Source organism: Myripristis murdjan, chromosome 23 (genome assembly GCF_902150065.1).
Source record: "Myripristis murdjan chromosome 23, fMyrMur1.1, whole genome shotgun sequence".
In the NCBI taxonomy this organism is placed as follows: Eukaryota; Metazoa; Chordata; class Actinopteri; order Holocentriformes; family Holocentridae; genus Myripristis; species Myripristis murdjan.
In genome coordinates this window covers 23,115,919-23,138,228 of record NC_044002.1, presented here as the reverse complement: position 1 = coordinate 23,138,228, position 22,310 = coordinate 23,115,919, and the positions used below count along the sequence as shown (strand labels likewise).

The 22,310-nt window shown below is 44.3% G+C and overlaps 1 protein-coding gene across 1 annotated transcript; it reads left to right on the top strand.

The window, feature by feature from the left end:
• The first annotated feature begins 4,060 nt into the window (after window positions 1-4,060).
• On the top strand, window positions 4,061-13,033 carry LOC115355616 (NXPE family member 3-like). Its single transcript, XM_030046474.1, has 7 exons — window positions 4,061-4,183; window positions 9,345-9,776; window positions 10,676-10,968; window positions 11,179-11,249; window positions 11,466-11,475; window positions 11,636-11,820; window positions 12,248-13,033. The coding sequence occupies exons 1-7, from the start codon at window positions 4,061-4,063 to the stop codon at window positions 12,799-12,801; spliced, it is 1,668 nt and encodes a 555-aa protein (XP_029902334.1). The 3' UTR covers window positions 12,802-13,033.
• Window positions 13,034-22,310: the final 9,277 nt, after the last annotated feature.

Below are 22,310 nucleotides of genomic sequence, written 5' to 3'. Positions count from 1 at the left end.
GATGTAGCTGTGTTATGCAGGGTCAACACAATATTTCACTTACTTGATTTTATTGTGTAATGTCTCCTGCATAATGAAAGCAGATGGGGAAAACAGTAATAACTGTCTTCTTCAGGTTCAGCCTACTGACATTACTGGCGTATCGTTTTCCTCACAGCAAGAAGGTCCTGGGTTCAAATCCTGGCTGGAGCAGGTCCTTCCCCCCACCATCAAAACATGTATGCTGAGTTAATTCTCCTCACATACGCCTTTTCCACCAAAAAGGTTCTGTTCTCGAACTGCTGTCATAGAACTGAGGTGATACACTATATAAATAATAAGAAAATGGCATCATCAATAAAAGCTGCATCACTTATTGGAGACAGCAAAGAAATGAAACTAGGAATGAATGCAGTGGAATGGCACTGATCAACAGATGTGGTATCACTCAATAAAATAATTCAGTCAATCAGTAAAATCAACCAATAAAATGGTGTGAATTAAAACAGTGAATTCAGCAATGCCAGGCATGGTGCTGTCTGAGTCAGGTGAAATGCGCCACATCAGCAGAATCCAGAGCACATTAGTGCTGAAAATGGAACCAGTTGCATGCCTCATTGTACCTTTCATCAAAATACATTATGTCAGTGGTAATGCATCACATTTGAACGCTGCTGGATGTCTGCTGTACAAACACAGTGTGTCCAAAACTTTGAAGGCCTTTTCTTTCACTGTTCACCAAATGAGAATTGCTCCACAGTGTGTATAAGCTGCCACCTCAAGAATTTTCTCCAAAAGGATTTGAAACATGGACCTACTCAGACAGAACAATTGACATCAAATTGAATAAATTTTTCTCAGAATAGTGGCCACTTCCAGTTATTGGTTGGCAAAATGAGAACAGGCTGCGACTACATCATGTGTATTTTAGAGACACTTCTATACATTTCTGGCAATTATCATTAATAGTTCCTTTTTTTCATTCCACAAAATGAATACATAATGTTTTGGAGCAAAACATTTCAACTGAAATTACTTCACAAAGAGGAAAAACAACATGTCTGACATTATTGTCCTCTTGTCCTGCTTTTTTTTTTTTTTTTAAATAAAAGATGTAACGTGAAACGTGAAACATGAAACGTTGCAAAGGGACAAAGAAAACCTCACACCAGTTGGCCTTACATTGTTAGCACCTGAGAAGGGAGAAGTCGGCTGAGGTAAGACCCATTTTATGATTTAAAATATTTTGAAAGAGTTTCACGTCAAAAATCGCTCATATTAATTACAGAGAGGAAATTCACTTCTGTGTTTGGCATTGAGCTCATAGTGAGTGGTGCTGTTGCACTGGAATGCAATTTATTAATAGGTGTTTCCACTATTCTGTCCCCCTCATGTAAACCAAATAGGTTGGACAAAAAAAAAAGAAACACCTCTCAATAAAATGCAGTCCAGGTAAAGTGACACTGAGTGGATAAATCTGCAAACTGTTTAAATTTGTAAAAAGCCAGTCTGTGAACTTTAAGTATTTTGACAGCCAAAGACAAAGTATGTCATATGTTTTAAATTGACCGGTAATATATTTTAAGCAGTTGTTTGAATGTGACATTTTTTTAAATTTGCTGTGCCTGTTTGGAAATGACAGATATCACATCTTATTTCAAACGACTATATATACACTCATAGTGATGCATGGCAGGTTAGAGCTGTTGTGGATAGTTTTCAGTGTTAATCACTGTGTAATTATGGGTAACACTTCATTATAGTCTTTAATGTAATACATTTTGGCACATTAACATTTTCACAACTTTATTAAACTGTAAGTAAGCTGTGTCTTCTGCTTCTTTTGGCTGCTCTTCCTAGGGGTTGCTGTGGGTTGCATAGCAATCATAATACTGAATTTTTGCATTTGCATTTCCAAATCTTATATTGTGCTTTTTGTTTCCCATCTATAAGACCTCAGAGGTCAGGCATGATGCTGACTACAAACCTTTGCCCAAATAAATTAAATCCAGAAGCAGCAGATTTTCTCTGTAGGGAGTTTTCATGTGATCGTCTCTGTCACAGTCCGTGGTTGAAGTTGCAGTTTAAAACGTGCCATCGCAACCTTAAAGAGAAGCATCAACTTTATTCTCCACTGATGAGGCCAGCTTTTCCAATCATGGCGTGTCCTCCTCAGAGCTCTGAGCTCTGTTTCCGTTCTGTTATACGTGTTGCATCATGAGGTTGTCGACAATACCCAGCCGTGATTGGCTGGGCGGAGTCCCTGTGGTCTTCAGAGGCTAGCGATGGCCCTGTGGAGACAGGGACAGGTTAGCAGGTGGTGCCACTGCTAGCTTAGCTCATTAACAACATCAGTATCAGAGGAGCAGGAGAGGACAGGAGAGAAAAGGAACAGAGCTGGAGAGAGAAGACCTGGAGAAGAGAGGTGAGGTGAGGAAAGAAGTGGTGAGGAGAGAAAAAGAGGGAAAAGAAAGAGTTAGAGAAGAGATGAGAAGAGAGGAGAGGGACACACCTGGACAGTTTTTTTTTTTTTTTTTTTTTTTTTTTTTTTTTTTTTGTAACTCAACCGTTGTGACGTCTCTATGGTTCTTAAGTTTTTATCCCTTACAGATGTGAAATCACACATGAAATAAACCTCATGTGGCTTTGAAACACATGTGATATGCAAATCTGTGCATATTCTCATTCGTCCAGGTCATAGGCATCTCAAGGAAATTGAATCAGGTCAACTGGAATTAGTTATATGTCAAGAAGATGTTTCCTTCCTCAGTGGGTGTGTCCCCCAAGGTCTCTGATGTTGATGGGGGTGGGGCTCTTTAGTGCTCCATTGAGTTGTAATGATTATCATTACAGCGGTTGGAGACACATGAGGCCAGTTGTGAACGGCCGTCGTCAGAGTCGCATGAAGTCAGTTGTGAATGGCCTTGTCGGAGATGAAAGGAAAATATTGTAGATGGAAGATAGCTGGTAAACCCCCTCCTCTGTTAAGAGAAGGTTTTTCTATCTTGACATTGATGGCTTCTTTTACCCCTCTTTCAAACCATCTGTCTTCTCTGCCCAGAATGTGCACATTGCTGTCCTCAAAGGAGTGAGCCTTCTCCTTAAGGTGGAAGTAGACAGCTGAATCCAGACCTGAGGAGTTAGCCCTTCTGTGTTTGTTCAGTGGTTGCTTGGTTTCACCAATATAGAGGTCACTGCACTGTTCGCTGCATTGTATGGCATACACAAGGTTGCTTTTCTGTGTGTGTGTGTGTGTCTCACAGAGAGAAGACACACTCCTCTGAGAACAGCAATGGTCATATTCTGGACAGAGAAGACAGATGGTTTGAAAGAGGGCTAAAAGACGCCTGCATAATAAAGAAGTTGTTACAACTCAAAGGAGCACTAATGAGCCACACCCGGGGCCACCAACATCAGAGACCTTAGGGGACACACCCACTAAGGTTAAACACCTGAGCTCCCTACCACTTAGTTAGATTAGCAGTCTAGTCTAATGAACTGCATGAACTGATGAAGCCACTTGGATGAGGGCCGAAATGTCTTCAAGACATATAACTAAGTCCAGTTGACCTGATTCAATTTCCTTGAGATGTGATATGCAACCACGTGTGATTTAATTATTCAACATGTGATTTTCATTGGTTTTTCCACATTTTTCCTGAAACCACATGTTATTATTTAACACATGAAAATTATAGTTTACATGTCAAAAAACCAGTCACATGTGATAATGTGGAATTCACATGTGAAGATGCAAAGATTACCAGTGTGAAGTGGGGTTTATGACAGGTGGTAAAGAGACACTGTAGATGTGCAAATGTAAATTCAAATGTTTATTGCCTCCTGCCAGAGAGTTAATCATTAGGTCAGACGTGGGGAATTATTGTGGCCCATGTGGCTTTGTTTAATTTTTAAACAAAGGCAGGACCTACCACAGAGTTCCGCATTCACAGTGTTGTCAGTTTCCAAATGGTTGAACAGTTCTTCTTGAAGTGAAATCATCAAGTTTTTTTTTTTTTTTTTTTTTTTGTTCACCCATGTCGGATCACAGTGCTGTTCTGCAGCCACAGGGTCGACTGAGATGAAGACCGGTGTTGGTAGAATCAGGGAAATTGGCGTGTGTTTCCCCAAGATAGCTGCCATCTTCTTCTTCCTGGTCGGGTCCGTTGTGTATATGCTGCGATGTAACATCAGCACACTGGAGGTGAGAACACCGCTGCAGTTATTTATTTGTTTGTTTGTTTGTTTGTCCACTTTATCAGCTCCACCTGTACAATCTAATGCAGGTCAGTGCAACAGCTCTGCCATAAATTCTACCTTTTAACAAAGTTTATAATGTTCACATTTTGTTGACGTTGTGCAGAATGTGTAAGTTTAATTCTATGTTTATTACTGAGGTTGTAGTTTGCAGAGGTCTTGCACTGGACATTATATTGTAGTGTTTCTAAATGTTTCTCAGCCCTATTTACCTATTTCACCACCCCTAACTATGAGCTCAATGCCAAAGATAAAGGCATCATAAAAGGAAACTTTATGGCAGAACAGTTGTATTGGATTGTATTAGATTGTGCAGGTGGCTCTAAGGAATTGGACACTGACTGTATATGTGTATGTGTGCGTGTGTGTGCTTATGTAATGTATAAGCACACAACCATAATGAGCAACATAATGAGCAACAGCCAACAGTTAAAAACACTCCAGGACTGTGAAAAACAGACAAAGGAGGCACGGAGCTCAGCAAACAAAAATAGATTTAATACCTCACAGGGATCGCAGGGAACTCAAGGAACACATGGCAGGAAACACAATACATAACACAATGAACAGCACTCAAAACAGGACTTAAATACACAAGAACTAAATAGCTAACAAGACACACTTGGGGAAGGGGCTGGAACACAAGACAGGAGAACACAGAGGAAAGGCCAAGGGAAACATTAGCTGGGTTTCTATCCAAATATATTGAAATTTTTGAGCGAATTTTGTCAAAATGCACAAAAGAAAATGCAAATTTATGTCTGTTTCCATTAGTTTTGTTTTGCGATTATTGAGACGAGAGTGCGCCGTGAGATGACGCCGTAAGATAGTGTCTGTGTGTCCACTGAACAACAACAAAAACTCAGCTGACACTCAACAGCTGATCATGGACAGATTCCTGCTGAACTTGTCGGCTCTTGGGAGAAGTCTGGTTACTATTTTGGCAGCGCTAACTTCGTACTGAACCATCCTAAATAAGGAATAAGAGACTAATAATGATAATAATGATAATAATAATAATAATAATCATAATAATAACTAATAATAAGACTGTAGCGTAGAAGTGTGACGTGGTATCCGGTCGTCATCGTTTATTCGCAAAACCTGTTTCCACAGCAAAAAGTAGCATTTTCTTTTAACGATACGCTGAGAAATCCACCCCCTCCAAGCGTAAAAACTTTTTTGCGAATTTTCGACCGTTTTTCGAATTCCTGGCGTTTCCATCCAAGTTTTTTTTTCCGTAATTTTTGAAAATGCGAATAGAAACAGGTGGATGGAAACCCAGCAACTGGGAGGGATCAGAACAATCAGGCATAATTGACAGACACAGGACAGGTGTGGCACAGGAAGGGGCAAACAAGACAAACCAGACACAGGTGACATCACTAAAAAGAACCAGGCAATGAAAACAGATAGGGGAGAGTGGGGTAAGTGGTGCAAATTTTTACTTCAAGTGCCTTTAAAGCAAGGGGATTACAGTAATGCCTCCAACTAAAATATGCACATATAGTTTAGGATGTTGTGCATCCCTGGGAACAATCACTTTGGATCTTATATAAACTGTTTGAGAAATATAGCTTTCGAAAAAAAAAAGTGGTTTTGTGGCACAACTTGCCCCCGGTGCGGGGTAAATTGTGCCATTGATAATTGAAGTAAAACTGATCATTTTAATCTCACAAATGATAATACTATATAAAAGCAAAACAAATTCAATACAAAATTATTTATTTAACATTTATTTATTATTTTAACAAGACAGACACAGGCCACTTTTCTATACACTGATTCTTGGGAATTTGGATAAAACAAGTTTTAATTTTGAAAAAAAAGTGAGTTAAATTACAAAATCTGAAGGTATATCATGATAGGCCAAGGTCTTGGCTGTTCAACAATGTACCGGTGGAACCTCCTCATTTTGCATCATTTTCATAAAATAGGCGTTTTTCCAGTTATTAGGCTACTTTGTTTTTGTCAACACCATCACCGTAATGTTTTTTTTTTTAATTTGAAAAATATATTTTTGTATTAAAAGAGACTATTACTTTAATAACTCAACAGCACCAAAGAAACATATTGTAAGCATATTCATTTAAAACAAATATAACTGCCTCTGAAGGTGGTGACACTAATCTGACGGTGGTGACAGTGGCCTCATTACAACATACAATTCCAAAATTTATACCACTCAAGTCAATGGCTTCTCGCTTAACAACTTTATTTAACTATTTGGTACAAAAAATAACAATCCTGAGCACTGTTATAAGCATTTTTCAGACTTCAGTCATCACCGTCAGACAGAAAATCTGACGGTGGTGACGTCTGACGGTGGTGACAAAAACCTTCTCTTTCACATGATAAGCATGAGTTGTTCACATTAGCCAGCTTGTTTTCGCCCTGTTGCTACCTGCATCAGACCTCTTCTTAAAAAGTATACATTTATTCCATAATCTAATTTAATATTTTTTATACAGAAGTGACGGTGTTGACAATTTATGGTTGTGACAGTAGCAGTGTCCAAAAATATGAAGAGATTTAAGAGAAAATAGAAAACTTCCAGGAGCCTGAGCGGTCTTGAAGCATACAGTAGAACTGAAGGTTTGAAAAGGGCTCCTCAGGAATGTAATTGACCTTGTAGTTTTTTTTATTATTATTTAAATATATATCTGATGGTGGTGACGAATATCTGGGATACATTTTGAGCAACCACAAAATAATAGTAAATATTGTTCAAAACCCATCCCTTTGTAGTTTTTAATACATATTATGATGTACTCTTTCATGTGGTAAAGATATTATTCAATGAAATTATTACTTTTTGTTGTTTTAATCAAGTTGAAATGATTATCTCCTATCCGAGGACAACTGGTTTTGTAGGCCATGGGCCAACATATAATCATTAAATTAATACAAATTAAAAATAAACCTATAAAAGAACCTTACAAATGTGCAAAGGACCCCCTGATTATGCCCTTGATTCTTTTTATTCATTAAAATGTTGTAAATTTCCAGCAGAAATAGCATTTTTCTTAGTGGGACGTGATTTATCCAAATTCTCAACAAGGCCTAGCGCCACATGAACACATACCCAGAACAAAATAAAAATTCCAAAATGAGCACCTGCAAATCATCTTCATTTGAATCTGAATAGTTTTAATGATCAAAGGTAAGAAGACAATGTACAATAACAATAAAATACAATAAAGTAAAATATAGTATATAATCACAAGTTGTGCCACTGGCACAACTTACCCCAGGCCCTTTGGCACAAATTACCCCAAGACCACTATTTTGAAAAAAAATGCATCCCCCAGTTGCCCTTTCATCGATACCCAGGAGGATCAACAAATTAACCCCAGATGACTCTCAGTGATCGTCGTTCACCAGGGTTTCACTTGACTCTAACGACTGTCGTTCACATGAGACCACAACAATGGTCAAGTGAAACCACTGCCTGCATGAACACACCCACAGGCATTTTTGGTAAACACTTCCACAGAGGTTAAATACCTGGACCTTACTCCACTGTCTTTGTCAGACTAGTGCGGACTAGATAGACCGATGCGTACGAACTGATGAAGCCCCTTGGATAAGAGGCGAAACGTCTTCCTAAGACAAATACAAGTCCAGTTGCCTACGATTCAGTTTGCCCAAAGAGATCCCCCAGCTGTTTTGAGCTAACATCATGCTAACTGTATAGACTCATGGTGTAGCTTACTAAAGTACTAAAACCTGTGTGAACTGTTTTCAAAGTTTTCTATAATTGTTCAAACACAGCAATCAAAAAACCTTCATGATAGAAATTTTACTTTGGAGGGCAAAAAAATGTTTTTTGAAATTAAATTTGCTTACCTCTCAAGCCATGTGTCTCCCTTCTTTGCAGGATGAGTGAAATGGATGCCTCGTCAAAAATATGTGGTCACATGACCAACTTCTTCTATGGTTTTCTAGATAACAGGGGTGGCACTAATTGCCCCTTGGCACAAATTACCCCACTCTCCCCTACATGAGACCAAACAAAACACAAGAAACTCAAAACCATGACAGCGAATTAAAGGGCAACTCAGCACTACACGTCTGCTGCGCTGTCCGGTCGTCTGGTAATTGGAGGGTTCCCAGTTCGATCCCCAGGTGCTGAGGTTGAGTTGCTCTTTAAAGGGGCAAAACTGAACAAATGGCCATAGCATAACTGCATGGGTTTGAGAGGGTTTGTGTTGAATACCAGTGACTCAGTGGTTACATGGCAAGGCTGTTAAATTCACCTCCCTGGAACCAAAACAAAAACCACTCACCCAATGCAACAGTGGTTATTCCTCTTTAAAGCTGCAGTAAGCAATTTCTGACCACTAGATGGTGCAGATGGCTCAAACTCTGCTTCTAAAAAACAGAGTCAGTCCTGCTTCTGGGTTCACAGCAGCTTGGTGGGACAAAACCATACGTTGAGGTGAAGCAATGCACTTTTGGGATGGAAATGAGGGATACATTTCACTCTCACAAGGCTGTTGTTGGATTAATTTACTATTATTTTGTCTCTGAGCTCCAGTTTGAAAGTGTGATGAAGCTGCAGACTTACAGCACAGTGAAGAGGAGGACATGGCTACAATCAGGAAATAATAAGAGGCTGAAAGTAATGACTCTCATATTGCAACTAGACATTTTACTGTGAACATTTTTTTAAAAATTAAAATAAAAAAAGGAGTTAGGTCTGTGTGAAAATGGAATTAATACAGTCTTGCACTGCTGTCTTCTGTTTCTGAGATGGCTTACTGTGAGAAACTCTAACACACAACTACAAATACTGGCTTTGGCCAGTGGAGCTAGAGAACTATAAATCTCAATATCAGCATAAATATCAATGTCAATATCAATGTCAATCACAAGCAAGTGTATTTTGAGGTAAGTCAGAGAGACCAAGTAAAATCCAATACAAAATGACAATTTGTTTTTATTTAAAGGAATATTACACCGCTTCATTGAAGAAAAACAAGACTTTAACACTGATTATGAGAAAGGCTGCCTTGTTAAGTTGGAGATGATCTTCTTTTCAACTCCAGTCTAAAATGACCAACTAACATTTGTGTCTATCTCCTTTGTGCCCAAATCCCTGCCAGTTTCAGAATAAAATGACCTCCACCTTCACCATGCTGAGAGTCTTCCCTGTCCAAAAACATCAGCCTGTTAACTGCAGCCACCAGCAGCTGTCACCTGAGGAACGCCGCCTGCTGGACTCCATCGCTTGGCCTGAAACCCCTCGCCTCCCTGTGCCCATATCCCTGAAGACGACCTCTGACCCCGCCCACAGCACCTTCACAATCCTGCCAGTGAGGGCAGGAGGTCAGTGGCATGTCGGCGATGAGCTGGAGGCTCTGATCCAAATTGGTGACTTCCACGGTCGTCCAAAACACTTCGGGGGAGATTTCCTGGTTGCCCGGCTGCATGACCAGACCCTTGGTGCAGGCGTGGCCGGACGAGTGGTGGACCACCTGAACGGCTACTACACTGCTGTGTTTCCATTACTCTGGGAGGGACAAGCACAAGTTGAGGTGACACCAAAGTCTACGTTGTTGTTTAGTGTGAATATAAACATATTGGTTGGAGGACAGTTGAGTCAGTGGTATATAGTAGGAGAGTGAAAGTTCACCCTTTTCATGATTTGGTTTATTTAAAAAAAAAAAAAAAACTATGATGCCAAATTCCTGTTAAAGGGACAGTTAACCCTAAAACAGCATTGGATTCTAGAAAACATCTTGACCCTGTTGGTCACACACATTTTTTAACCATCCTGGTCCAAGCCAAAAGCATGCAACCCATGAATTTTGGGGAGTGGGCGAACAGGCGCACTGTTTGGCTCAACACACCCCCATTCACTGGTTGGCCTTCGGTGGAGCATTGATGGAACTGACTGAGATGCATAGCACAAGACATGGTGGTTGTTTGAGTGTCTACAACTCTGCAACCCTAAAACCTGAAAAAGACCCTAAAAGCACAACCAAAATCTAATAAACTTATTAAATAGACTAAAATGTGTTAGGTTTGAGGTTGCAAAGCCATAGTGGTACCATGCACTTTAGGTTTTAACCCTTGTGTAACACAGCAGGATACAGAATCAAAGGTCACAATTCTTTTAACTTTCTGGTGTTAGGCTGCAGCCCAGCACAACATATCTGCACATCAAGCAAGTGTGACACGCTTTATGGCTATGTTGACTTCTGTGGTCACCATAAGCAATTAACCACAATTGCCATTTTATGATGTACCGGCCAATTAACAACGTGAAATGATGCAATCACTGCTTGGTGGTGCTACCTTATGTTGACAGTCAATGCACGTGCATCTAACATGCATCACTTTTTTGCTATGTTCTCCACTAATTCCTTACTGATATGACAGAACATAAAACATTGTTGGACTGAGTGAAATCCCTGGTTCCTCCCCCTGTCAGGTGACGCTGGTTCACCCCAGTGAGGCCATCACGGTGCTGCACAGGCTGAACATGGAGCACCCAGACCGAGTTGAGTTCAAGAGCCTCTTCCGCTCCGGCTCTGTCTCTGAAACGATGGTTTGTAACATCTGCCTGCCTCAAAACCAGCCACTGTGCAACTACACTGACCTCCACACGGGGGAGCCATGGTTCTGCTACAAGCCAAGAAATCTCAACTGCGAAACCAGGATCAGCCACTATAAAGGACGTGTCAGTCAAAACCTCATGGCCAAGGAGGAGACGCTCTTTGAAAGGTGAGGGAGGGCTGGGAGAGACAGGATAGACAAGACTTGTGTCCTTGTGTTTCCTTGTGGTATATAACCTCCAGCTGTGATCTTGGTGGACGTCTGCACTCTACTGAGTGCCCTCGTGTAATCAAATTAATATACTGATAAGGTAATACTAGTATTTACCTCTTAAGCATGTAGCATATGTTCATATGTCCTTTTGTGTGTTTTTCTCAGTGGGGTCAACATGAAAGTCTCCATTCATGCATCAGGGCCTGACAAAGTAACTGTGCTGCCGAAGGAGCAAGGTATTAAAAAAAAAAATACTTTGTTTTTTAAATACATCAGTGCTAATTATGTGCTTACGAGTTTTCCTTTTGCACAAAATAAAAGTAAAAGGTCTTGTTTTGTTTTATTTGAAATAATCTACATGATGGAGAAATTTGTTTCCTTTACAAAACAAAACAAAACAAAACATTGGTGATATTAATGTATCTATGTCTGAGGCTGAAGCCGTAATGTAGTGCCTGACAGGTATGGTTGTTCTTGGTGACTGAAAACATTCAGCATTAAACCAGCAAAATGTTTTCTGTCATTGGTTTTCTGTGTGGTTCTCTGGAACCACACAGACGACATTCACGTCTCAGATGTTTGTCTTTATCTTCCTCTCAGGACAACCAGAGGTGAAAAGCAGCACCGTGAAGCCTGAACCCGCTGGATATTACTACCAGGGTGCATGGCGAGCACTAGGGGGCACCACAGTTCATCAGTTCATCAACGCCTCTGCCATCAGCCAGTGTCTGACAGACAAGGTGGTGCACATGTTCGGTGACTCCACCATGAGACAGTGGTTTGAACACCTCAGCAGAGTTCTGCCAGGTAAATGATCGAGTACCAGAGTTTGATAACATGTAATAATACCCAAATTTAGGTTCTTTAATAATACCCAAATTTAGGTTCTTTACCGAGACACAGATGTTTATTTGACAGATGTGCATCATACCCTGCCAATTAAAGAGACTCTCCATTTAACTGGGACTTGGCCTTTAATTGAAATTGAAATGCACAACGGTGATACTTCTGTGACATTACCATGATTGCTGATCTAGAGCAGGGGTGTCAAACTGGTGCCATGGAGGCCCAAGAGCCTGCAGGATTTTATTCCAACCAAAAACTCCACCAGCTGATGGGTTGGGAAACACTGCTCTAGAGAGTCCTCTGACTATCCCAGGTTCCCCAAACCAAGAGATCAGCATTGAGTTTTTTATGTAACGCTCTCCTTTGATGGCATTTTTTTCTGTCTTAGACCTCAAGGTGTTTAATTTGCACAGCAGCATGCAGTGTGGACCCTTCATGGCTGTGGACACGGCCCGAAACATCTTGGTGAAGTTTCACTGCCACGCCCCTCCAATCCGTTCCTACACCGTCTCATCCATCAAACTCAGCTATGTTGCCAACGCGCTGGACTGGCTGGATGGAGGCTCCAACACTGTCGTGGTTTTCAGCATCTGGGCTCACTTTGGCACTTATCCCGTTGAGGTGTACCTACGGCGACTTCAGAGCATCCGCAAGGCGGTGCAGCGGCTGCTGGACAGAGCTCCTGACACGCTGGTGGTCATCCGGACAGGAAACCTCAAGGCCTTGACGCTTGACGTGGCGCTGAGCAACAGCGACTGGTACTCACTGCAGCGGGACAAGGTGCTCCGGGACATGTTCAAAGGGCTGAACGTTCACCTGGTGGATGCCTGGGATATGGTCCTGGCCCACCATTTGCCCCATGACCTTCACCCGCCGCCCCCCATTATCAAGAACATGATAGACGTCCTCTTGTCCTACATATGCCCGCCAAAAAATGGCTAAGTGGGCCTCATTTCTCAGTTTATAAGTTTTGTACAAAGGACTGCAGATTTGAGTGCCAAGAAGCACTAAAAAATTGCTCCATGTGCAATTTATGAAACAGTCACACCTCCTCAAAACGACCAATGATCATATTGATCACACTAAGTGAGAGAATTGATATTTATCTCAAAATCAAACATTTTCCTGGCAGTTGAAAAATGACACACTCTCAGATGAGACACCAAAGATGAAACAGGTAAATGACAATCCTGTTGGTGAAATGAGCAAACATTATAACTTATATTTCATCCTACACCACTCTGACAAATGATCCACAGTGTTTGCTAAAGAGTCTATTTAGCACACCGGAGCCACTGATCTACTGGGGACACATGAATGACATTTGTCTCTGACACAGCAGGTCGATTGGCTGAGCAGGCCACTATCTGAAAAACTGAATTACTTCACCAGTTACTGCAGTTACCAACAGTTACCAGTTACTGCATGTAAAAGTAATTAGTTACTTCACTTTTCAATGTCTGGTTGAGTTTTCTTACTGATGCACACATAGCTATATTATTTTAGTGTTGCTGTGGCACAGTGTGGGACAAGACAACTGTCAGATTTGATCTATATTCGTACCCATTATCACTATGATGATTTGCATAATATTGTGGCCACTTTATTAGGTCTAATTTTGCCTTTGTACACCACCACGGTGTATTTGAAATGGAGTAATCAAGATGTGATTGAAGGGCAGACTTTCAGCTTTAATTTAAGGGATTGAACAAAAATATGGAATTAACCTTTTAGGAATTACAGCCAGTTTTATACATGGTCACCCCATTTGCAAAATTAATTGGATACTTGACTAAAAAGCAGTGTCATGGCCAGGTGCTGCCTATACCCTCATTATTAAAAGACAAATTCAGAAAATAATTGTCTAGAGTTCATTCCAAGTGTTTGCATTTGCATTTGGTGGCTGTTTATCAGAACCTTCAACATGCGATCCAAAGAGGTGTCCATGCAAGTGAAAGAGACCATCATTAGGCTCAAGAAGCAAAAAAAAAATAAAAATAAAAATAAAAAAAATAAAAAATCAATGGTTTCGTAAATCCTGAAAAAGACAGAATCCATTGGTAAGCTCAGCAACACAAAAGGCTTGAAAAACCACAGAAGACATCTAAAGTGGATGACTGAATAATTCTTTCTCTGGTGAAAAAAAAACGCACGTTTAGGGAAGTCAAAAATACTCAGGAGGAGGAAGGTGTATCAGTGTGCCAATCTACAGTCAAGAGACGTGAGAATATAAATACAGAAGGTATACATCAAGGTGCAAACCACTGGTGTCACTCAAGAGCAGGAAGGACACATTAGACTTTGCCAAAAAAAAAAAAAAAAAAGCCTGCACAATTCTGGAAAAAGGTTGTTTGGACAGACGAAACCAAGATTAACTTGTGCCAATATGATGGGAAGAGCAAAGCGTGGAGAATGAAAGGAGCAGCTCAGGAACCAAAGCAGAGCACATCATCTGTCCGGCATGGTGGAGGCAGTGTTATGGCATGGGCATGGCTGCTAGTGGAACTGGGTCACTAGTGTTTATTGATGTGACTTCTGATGGAAGCAGCAGGATGAATTCTGATGTTTATAGGGCTATACTGTCTGCTCAGATTCAGCCAAATGCCACTAAACTGATAGGACGGTGCCTCACGGTGCAGATGGACAATGACCCAAAATCTTATAGACCTAACTGTGTATAAATAGGGAGGATTGTGTCAACTTTGTGTGAACTTTGCTGCCTACACTGCTCAGTTTTCTCACTTCCTCAACTTGACCATGAGAAGATTGTTGTAAAAACTTTTAGAGTTATAAATGTAAGCGCCAGTTCCTGTGGCTCCACCAACCAGCTGCTCACTGTGCTTTTGTTATTCCTGTTATTTAAAAAATACACATAGCAGATAAAATGAGAACAAGGCCAAAAGACATGAGTATAGAGAAAGTCAAGACTGCAGTAGAGGTACAAGTACTGTTCCTCTGCTGGTATTTGACTGCAGTAGAAGTAGAAACGTTTCAAGCATTACATGCTTTTTCCACAACTGACACATGTGGAAAAAGCATGTAATGTGATGGTTGAGTCAACATGGTTCTCAACTCACTTATTATTCTACTTGCTGGTTGAGTCTAAATGGTCTTTGTTTTATTGTGAAATATGGAAATGATAAAAATGTAGAATCAACAAAGTAGAGGCAGGTTCCTCTTCTCATCTTTGCTGCCTGAGCTTTTATTGTGAAAGGTTCCACAGTCTGTCATTGATCATTTGGACTCTGTGATGGATCTGATTTAAAATGTAGTGAAGGACAAACTCTAGCAAAAAAACACTAAACACTAAAAGTAAAGAATAATTTAAATTACTGACTTTAAAAAAAATACTCAAACTAGTACACAACTACACCGTTACAGCAACCTGAGTAAATGTAATGAATTATCATTATTAATAATAATAATAATTTTTAACTAATATCATTACTGTTATCATTTCATTATTAATAACAAGTTGTTTTTCTCTTTCTTCCTCTTATGTATCCATCAAGAAACATGTCTCTTGCATCCTAAGATTTGTGTGTGTGTGTGTGTGTGTGTGTGTTTACATGTCTGTGTAGTTTTATTTTATTTTATGTATTTATGTATTTGTACTTTTTCTTTCCCTTTTCTTTGTTACTGTTCATTCTCAGGGTTAACAACTTAATATACCAAAAATGTCAGACTTCTCATTTGTAATAATTCTCTGCAGTATCTGTAAAATGCTCTGAAGTTTGTTCAATAAAAAAAGTAATTAATTATCTCCACCTCTGCAAATGTAATGTAGTAAATACCAGCTTAATAAATCCAAGGTAAATCTGGGAGAACGGCTCTTTCAGACCTTTAATCAATCAGGGATCTAATAGGGAGCCGGTGTAGGGAGGCCAGCACAGGAATGATGGGATCATGCCTTTTGTTGCAGCAATAAGTCAAGCAGCAGCGTTTCATACCCGCTGGAAACGGTGGAGGGAGCCCAGTGCACTGCAATAATCAAGCCAAGAATAGACCAATGCATGAAGATCAGCAGCTAATAGAAATTACTTCATTTTAAAAAAAATATCTTGAGCTGAAACAAACATAACTGAACAACATTTTGGACTTTGGTTATCAAAAGTTAGGGTAGCATCTAGGCCTGGGCCAATATGAGATATTACCAAATATTGTGATATTTGCCATCCTATTTTTCACAATGTCAAATACTGAACAGCTGTTATGGCACCTTTGGACTTTTATTTTGAAAGAAAAGCATTATGTAAGCACACATGCAGGGCTTTAATACACAGACATGGAGGATTTAGTTTCAAAGAGGAACTGCCAGCTCGTCCGCTTGGCCGTATTTTGCCTTCAAACTTGGAGAAAATGGCGAGCCAAAGGATTGAAATGAAGTCATATGTCATGGCAACACTTCAGAGTCCATCACCCAGCACAGTTTGCTCGACTTGATTCAGTATCAAGGGGCAATATCGTGATATTATATTTAGGATATCGCCCAAGCCTAGTGGCATCAAATTTGACCCCTTGATTCCTGACTGCCTGCTTGTTGTTGAGTTAGTTACTTGAGTTATTCGATTGAGAGTTAGTTTTTTTAGCTTCATTTTCCGTCTACAATGTTTGAGTTTTCTCCACCTCCACCTCTTTATACCTGCCCTGTTTGCCCCAACCTGGACTCAAGCTTGCAACATTCACTAAGCACTTTTTTAACCTCAGCCCTATTTTCAGTTTCTGCACTTGAGTGTGGGTAATCATGTGACCGGAAGTGGCTTGATCACTGTGAAACAACAGAAAAAAAACCTCCATGTTAAGGCTGCATCCGTTTTCAACAGTTAACGTCTGAGTTCAGTTCAGTTCAGTTCTTTATTGTCTCTCAAGGGGAAATCTGGTTTGCAGTGCAATACAACATACAAGGAGCAGTCATGACAGTCAAGAAAATGACATCAACAATCACAACCACAATACAATCATGAATAAGATGAGTAAGATCGAGCTGTCCATAGAAATAAATCAATAAAAGGAATTATAACAATACTAAAACTGACTAACTCCGTCAAGGCTCAGTGCAAATTAAGAAAGCTTATTGCACTAGGAATAAAAGAAAATTTAAGCCTATTGCTTCTGAACCTGGGGAACCAATATCGCCACCCAAAAGGAAGAAGAACAAATTCTTCTAGAAGTGGGTGGTCAGGGCTGCTCTGCAGGACTTGTGGATTATAGATCTATTTCGACCTCACTCAGACCGTCACCACGGTCTTCACCTTGAATGATGCCATCCTACTACCTATCCTCGAGACCTTATGTCAACAAAGTCATGTGACTGACCTCAGGAGGCGCGGCCCCGAGTCTATAAGAGGTTCCGGGTGACGTCGCCTCCGCCTCTTTGCCTTACTCGCCTCATCCGAGACCGTGAGTATTACTGTTTCCAGACCCCACCATCAATCCGTCACTACGGTGCAGGTGCCTAGTGTCCCTGTGGGTTGAATGGGCGTCGGTGAGTTTCTGGTGTTTAATAGCGCAAACGGCCGATGACGAGTCCGTGTTTATTCCTGCTCGTTACAGGTGTCTTCCAGTGTTACGTCTGGTTGGAGCACGGTGAGCGGTGAGCGCTGGTGAGTGAATTATTACCGTTTTGCATAGCACAGTGTGCAGTTTTCGAAGTGTTCATTGACATTCTTTCTATTGTTTTGCCCCGCTAATTGGCTGTTTGCAGTGAGCGGGTGTCTGTGGGGACAGTCCCTCGTGCGTTCGCGCACGCGGCAGGGACGCCACATAATCAGTTTTCCTCAGGTAACGTCTCTGTATTTATTAGCTGCCCGAGTAGCGTGATGAATCACTCAGGGCTTTGAAATAAGTGATTAACTGATTAATTTGATTAATTTTGTTGCTCTTCATACACAGGATTGTGTTGATTCACTTTGTTTTTGTTCCCCTGTTCGCAGTGGGTTCTTAGTTTAAAGCGAAATCCAGGTGATTTTTTGGCCTTGGAAAATCCCCCGCTGTCCGCAGTGTGGTGCGTTTTGTGTTACATTTACATTGTCTGTCAACTGGGAGATGGCCTCCCAGTGGTGCAGATACTGCCAGGTGGACATGGATCCCCGCGATGGCCACAGGGAGTGCCCCCACTGTTTGGGTGTGGCACACCTGGTGGAGGATATCGAAAAGCCATGCCTGGCAGCTGCGGAGCTTCCCCTGGAGGAGCGCAAGCGCAGAGCCAAGATGGTGGAGGAGACGGCTCGGAAGAAGGCGGCCCTCCCTCCTCCGGAAGTGGGGGGCAGCAGGCATGGCTCAAAACAGAGCAGGAGTCGCAAGCGGGTGCACAGCCCCGAGCGCCATAGAGGACGGGGCCCTGAGAAATCGGCCTGGCCCGGCTCAGAACAGCAGGGACAGCCTGAGGATGCCCAGCTAAAAATTCTGGCTGCTATTCAGGGCCTGTCAGAGAGGCTGGACAGGATCGAGGCTCAGCGGCCTAGGGTCGCCCCAGCCACAGATCCACAGGGGCTGACGGCAGCCTCTCAAGGGGAGCTGCCATCATACCAGGAGGAGAGGATGGATTCAGTGGACGTCCTCTCCCTGTACGCCCACAGCTCCTTTGCTGGGAGTGCTGGCCGGTCTGAGGCGACCCCAGAGGACGAGAAGCTCGACTCCTCACTAGGCGGCATGGAGTCAGAGCGGGGGAGTGGTCAAGACACTGAGACCCCGGCTCTGGATGTCGTGTCAAAGATTCTGAGTGCGGCCAAGATTGTGGGGCTCTCAGTGCCGGCGGAGGCCCCAAGCTCAGTGGAAGGGGTTTGGGCTGGCATCTCCCAGCCCCAACCAGCGGTCTCTGTGCCGGCAGCAGCAGACTACCTGCAGATGCTCAGGAAGGCATGGAATAGCCCGGCAGCGGCTCCGCAGTTCAACGCGGGCTGTCGGAGGCTGACAAGACCCCACTTTGCTCCGGACTCGGGGCTAGCAGATATGCCACCGGTCGAGGGGGAGATGGCGGCCCTGACATCGCTCGGTCCTGAGCGAGTCACGGCCAACCCTCGCTGCCCGGTGAAGGAGTGCCACAAGACTGACAGCCTGGTCTGTCGCACATATAATGCGGCTACACGCGCAGCCCGCTCTGGAAATGCGCTAGCCATTCTGCTGGCGGCAATTCGGAAAACTGTCAGCCAGGAGGACCGGGATACGATGAGCCTTATTGACGCAGCGCTGGTGACTCATGCCCAGCTGACAAGAGACATGGGGGCAGCAATGTCATCGGCCATGCTAGCACGCCGGCAGGTGTGGTTAGCGCAGACTACCTTACCTGAAACTATCAGGAAGGAGCTGACTAACCTGCCTGTGGTGCCAGGCAGAGTGTTTCACCCAGACTCCCAGGGTCTGCTGGACAAGGCGGAGAAGTCGCGCCGCACAAGGGACAGTGTCCAGCGGACATTCCACAGACACAGTGCCTCAAATTACAGAGCTCGGGGCGGCCCCCAGCCCCCGCCTCAGGTATCATGGTCCCGTAGTTCGGACAGGCGACAGGGCCCAGACATGGGTGCTTCTGGTGAGGCCGCTAGGCAGCCGTCACAGCGCCAGCGGTATGCGTCTCGGTTGGGCCCTAGAGGGACGCCTCAGAAAAGACGCACCCCCAGAGGTCCAGGGCCTCAGGGGAGTGCCTGACGCTTCAGGGCCGGCCGTCGAACCTGTCTCTCAGCTTCGCCTGGACAGCTGGGAGAAATCAGTCTCCGATCCGTGGGTCCTGTCCACCGTTGGGACAGGTTACAGGATCCAGTTTCGACGGCGACCCCCCCCCCTTTACCGGGGTCCACATGACGGTGGTAAGGGACACAGACCAGGCGCAGGTGTTGGCTGCAGAAATCACGACCCTCCTTCAGAAGGAGGCGATCGTCAGGGTAGACTCCAGCGCACAGCACGCTGGGTTCTACTCCAAATACTTTTTAATTCCAAAAAAAGATGGCGGCCTGCGGCCGATTTTAGATTTAAGGCACTTAAACAAGTTTTTAAAGGTCCTCCCATTCAAAATGCTGACGACAAGACAGATCCTGTACACTGTCGAAAAGGGGGAGTGGTTCACGTCCCTGGATTTGAGGGACGCCTATTTTCACATCCCCATATGCAAGGACCACTGGCCGTTCCTGCGGTTTGCATTCCAGGGACAGGCCTATCAGTTCAGGGTCCTCCCCTTCGGCCTGTCACTGTCCCCCAGAGTGTTCACCAGGGTGGTGGCAGCTGCTTTGTCTCCTCTGCAAGCAAAGGGGCTAAAAATCTTGCCATATCTGGACGACTGGTTGGTCTGTGCCCCCAGTCGCAGTCAGGTGCTCCAGGACACGAAGACGGTTATGGACCACATTCAGGGATTGGGCTTCAAGGTAAATCTAACAAAAAGCAATCTCGAACCTACACAACAGGCGGTGTTTGTGGGGCTAACTCTCAACTCTCTCACCATGTCGGCCTACCTCACTCCTCGGAGGGTGGAGAGGCTAGTGGCCTTAGCGGAGCAGTTTCAGCCGGGCAGGCGGCTGGAAGTGGCTCAGTTTCAGAGGTTATTAGGGATGATTTCAGCCGCAGCGACGGTCGTTCCCTTGGGCCTTCTCAGAGCACGGCCTCTGCAGAGGTGGCTGAATGCCTTCGGTCTCCATCCCAAACGGGACAGACGGGTGAAACTCAGGGTGACACGACAGTTCGTCCGGGCACTGCGCCCTTGGACGAATGGGGCCCTCTTAGCCGCAGGGGTTCCACTGGGGAATCTCCCATCACGGCGGGCGGTAGTGTCAACAGATGCCTCCATGACTGGCTGGGGCGCAGTCTGGGAAGGCAGGACAGTGAGGGGTGTGTGGGGACCACAGTGGAAGGGCCAACACATCAACTTGCTGGAGTTGAGGGCGGTCCATCTAGCATTGGTGGAGCTTTTCCCATTTATCAGAGGCAAACATGTTCTGGTGAGATCGGACAACTCCTCCACAGTTTACCACATAAATCACCAAGGGGGTACCAGGTCTCACCACTGTCTCCAGGAGACAAGGAGGCTCCTGTTGTGGGCATATCCTCGTCTGGCATCCCTCAGGGCACTGTTTATCCCTGGGGTGGAGAATCAAGCAGCGGATCTCCTGTCCAGGACGGGACCACTCCCGGGCGAATGGCGATTACATCCGCAGGTGGTGGCGCTGCTCTGGTCCCGATTCGGCAGAGCTCAGGTCGATCTCTTTGCGTCAGAGAGCACGACCCACTGCAATCAGTGGTTCTCCCTGGAGTTTCAAGGGGCTCCCCTGGGAATAGATGCACTGTCTCACGAGTGGCCGACAGGCTTGTTGTATGCTTTTCCCCCGTTGCCTCTGATCCCCCATGTCCTCCACAGGGTGGCGGGAGGACATTACAGGATTCTGCTGGTAGCTCCCAGGTGGCCAGGGAGGTCCTGGTTTCCAGCTCTCCTCCGGCTGGTCCACGGCCAACCATGGCCCCTGCCGGTCAGGGCGGATCTGCTGTCCCAGGCAGACGGTCGAATCTGGCACCCCAAACCAGCGGCGCTGCAGTTGTGGGCATGGCCACTCCGCAGCCCCAGGATGAGGAGCTAGACGAGGCAGTGTTGCAGACTATACGTAGCGCTAGAGCCTCTTCCACACAGGCTAGCTACAGTCAGAAATGGAGAGTGTTCTCTGGCTGGTGTCACAGGCAGCAAGCAGTACCCTCTACTTGCTCCGTGCACCTCATTCTGCGCTTCCTTCAATCCCTTCTGGATTCTGGGAAAGCATCTAGCACTGTCAGGTTGTATTCAGTAGCAATTTCAGCTTTTCACGAGCTTGTCGGGGGCGCCTCGGTGGGGAGACACCCTTTGGTCTCACAGTTTATTAAGGGGGCATACCGGTTGCGCCCGGGCAGAGTACTTAGAGCTCCAACATGGGACCTTTCCTTGGTCCTGAGGTCCCTGACCCGAGCCCCTTATGAGCCTATCGACCAGGCGGATTTGAAGTCACTGTCTCATAAGACGTTGTTCCTTTTGGCGATCTGTTCTGCCAAGAGGGTGGGCGAGCTTCACGCCCTGTCCACCAGTGAGCAGTGCTTGAGGTGGAAGGCCGACGGTTCAGGGGTGTCATTGTGGCCGAACCCTGCATTCCTGCCCAAGATCGTGAACCCCCAAACGGTGAATCAGGTGTTGGAGATCAGTTCCTTTCAGCCGGACCCGTCCTCTGTTGAGGGGGACGTGGCACTGCACACACTGTGTCCAGTGAGGGCATTGAGGGCCTACTTGGCGTGCACCCAATCTTTGCGGCACTCTCATTCACAACTGTTTGTCTGCTATGGGGTTAACAAACGGGGGGCTGCTGTTTCGAAACAGCGCTTGTCTCACTGGGTGGTGGACACCATCGCACAAGCTTATGAGGGCCAGAGTCTTCCTGTGCCTGGGAATTTGGTGGCACACTCAACGAGGAGCATGGCGACCTCCTGGGCAGCCTTAAAGGGGGTGTCAA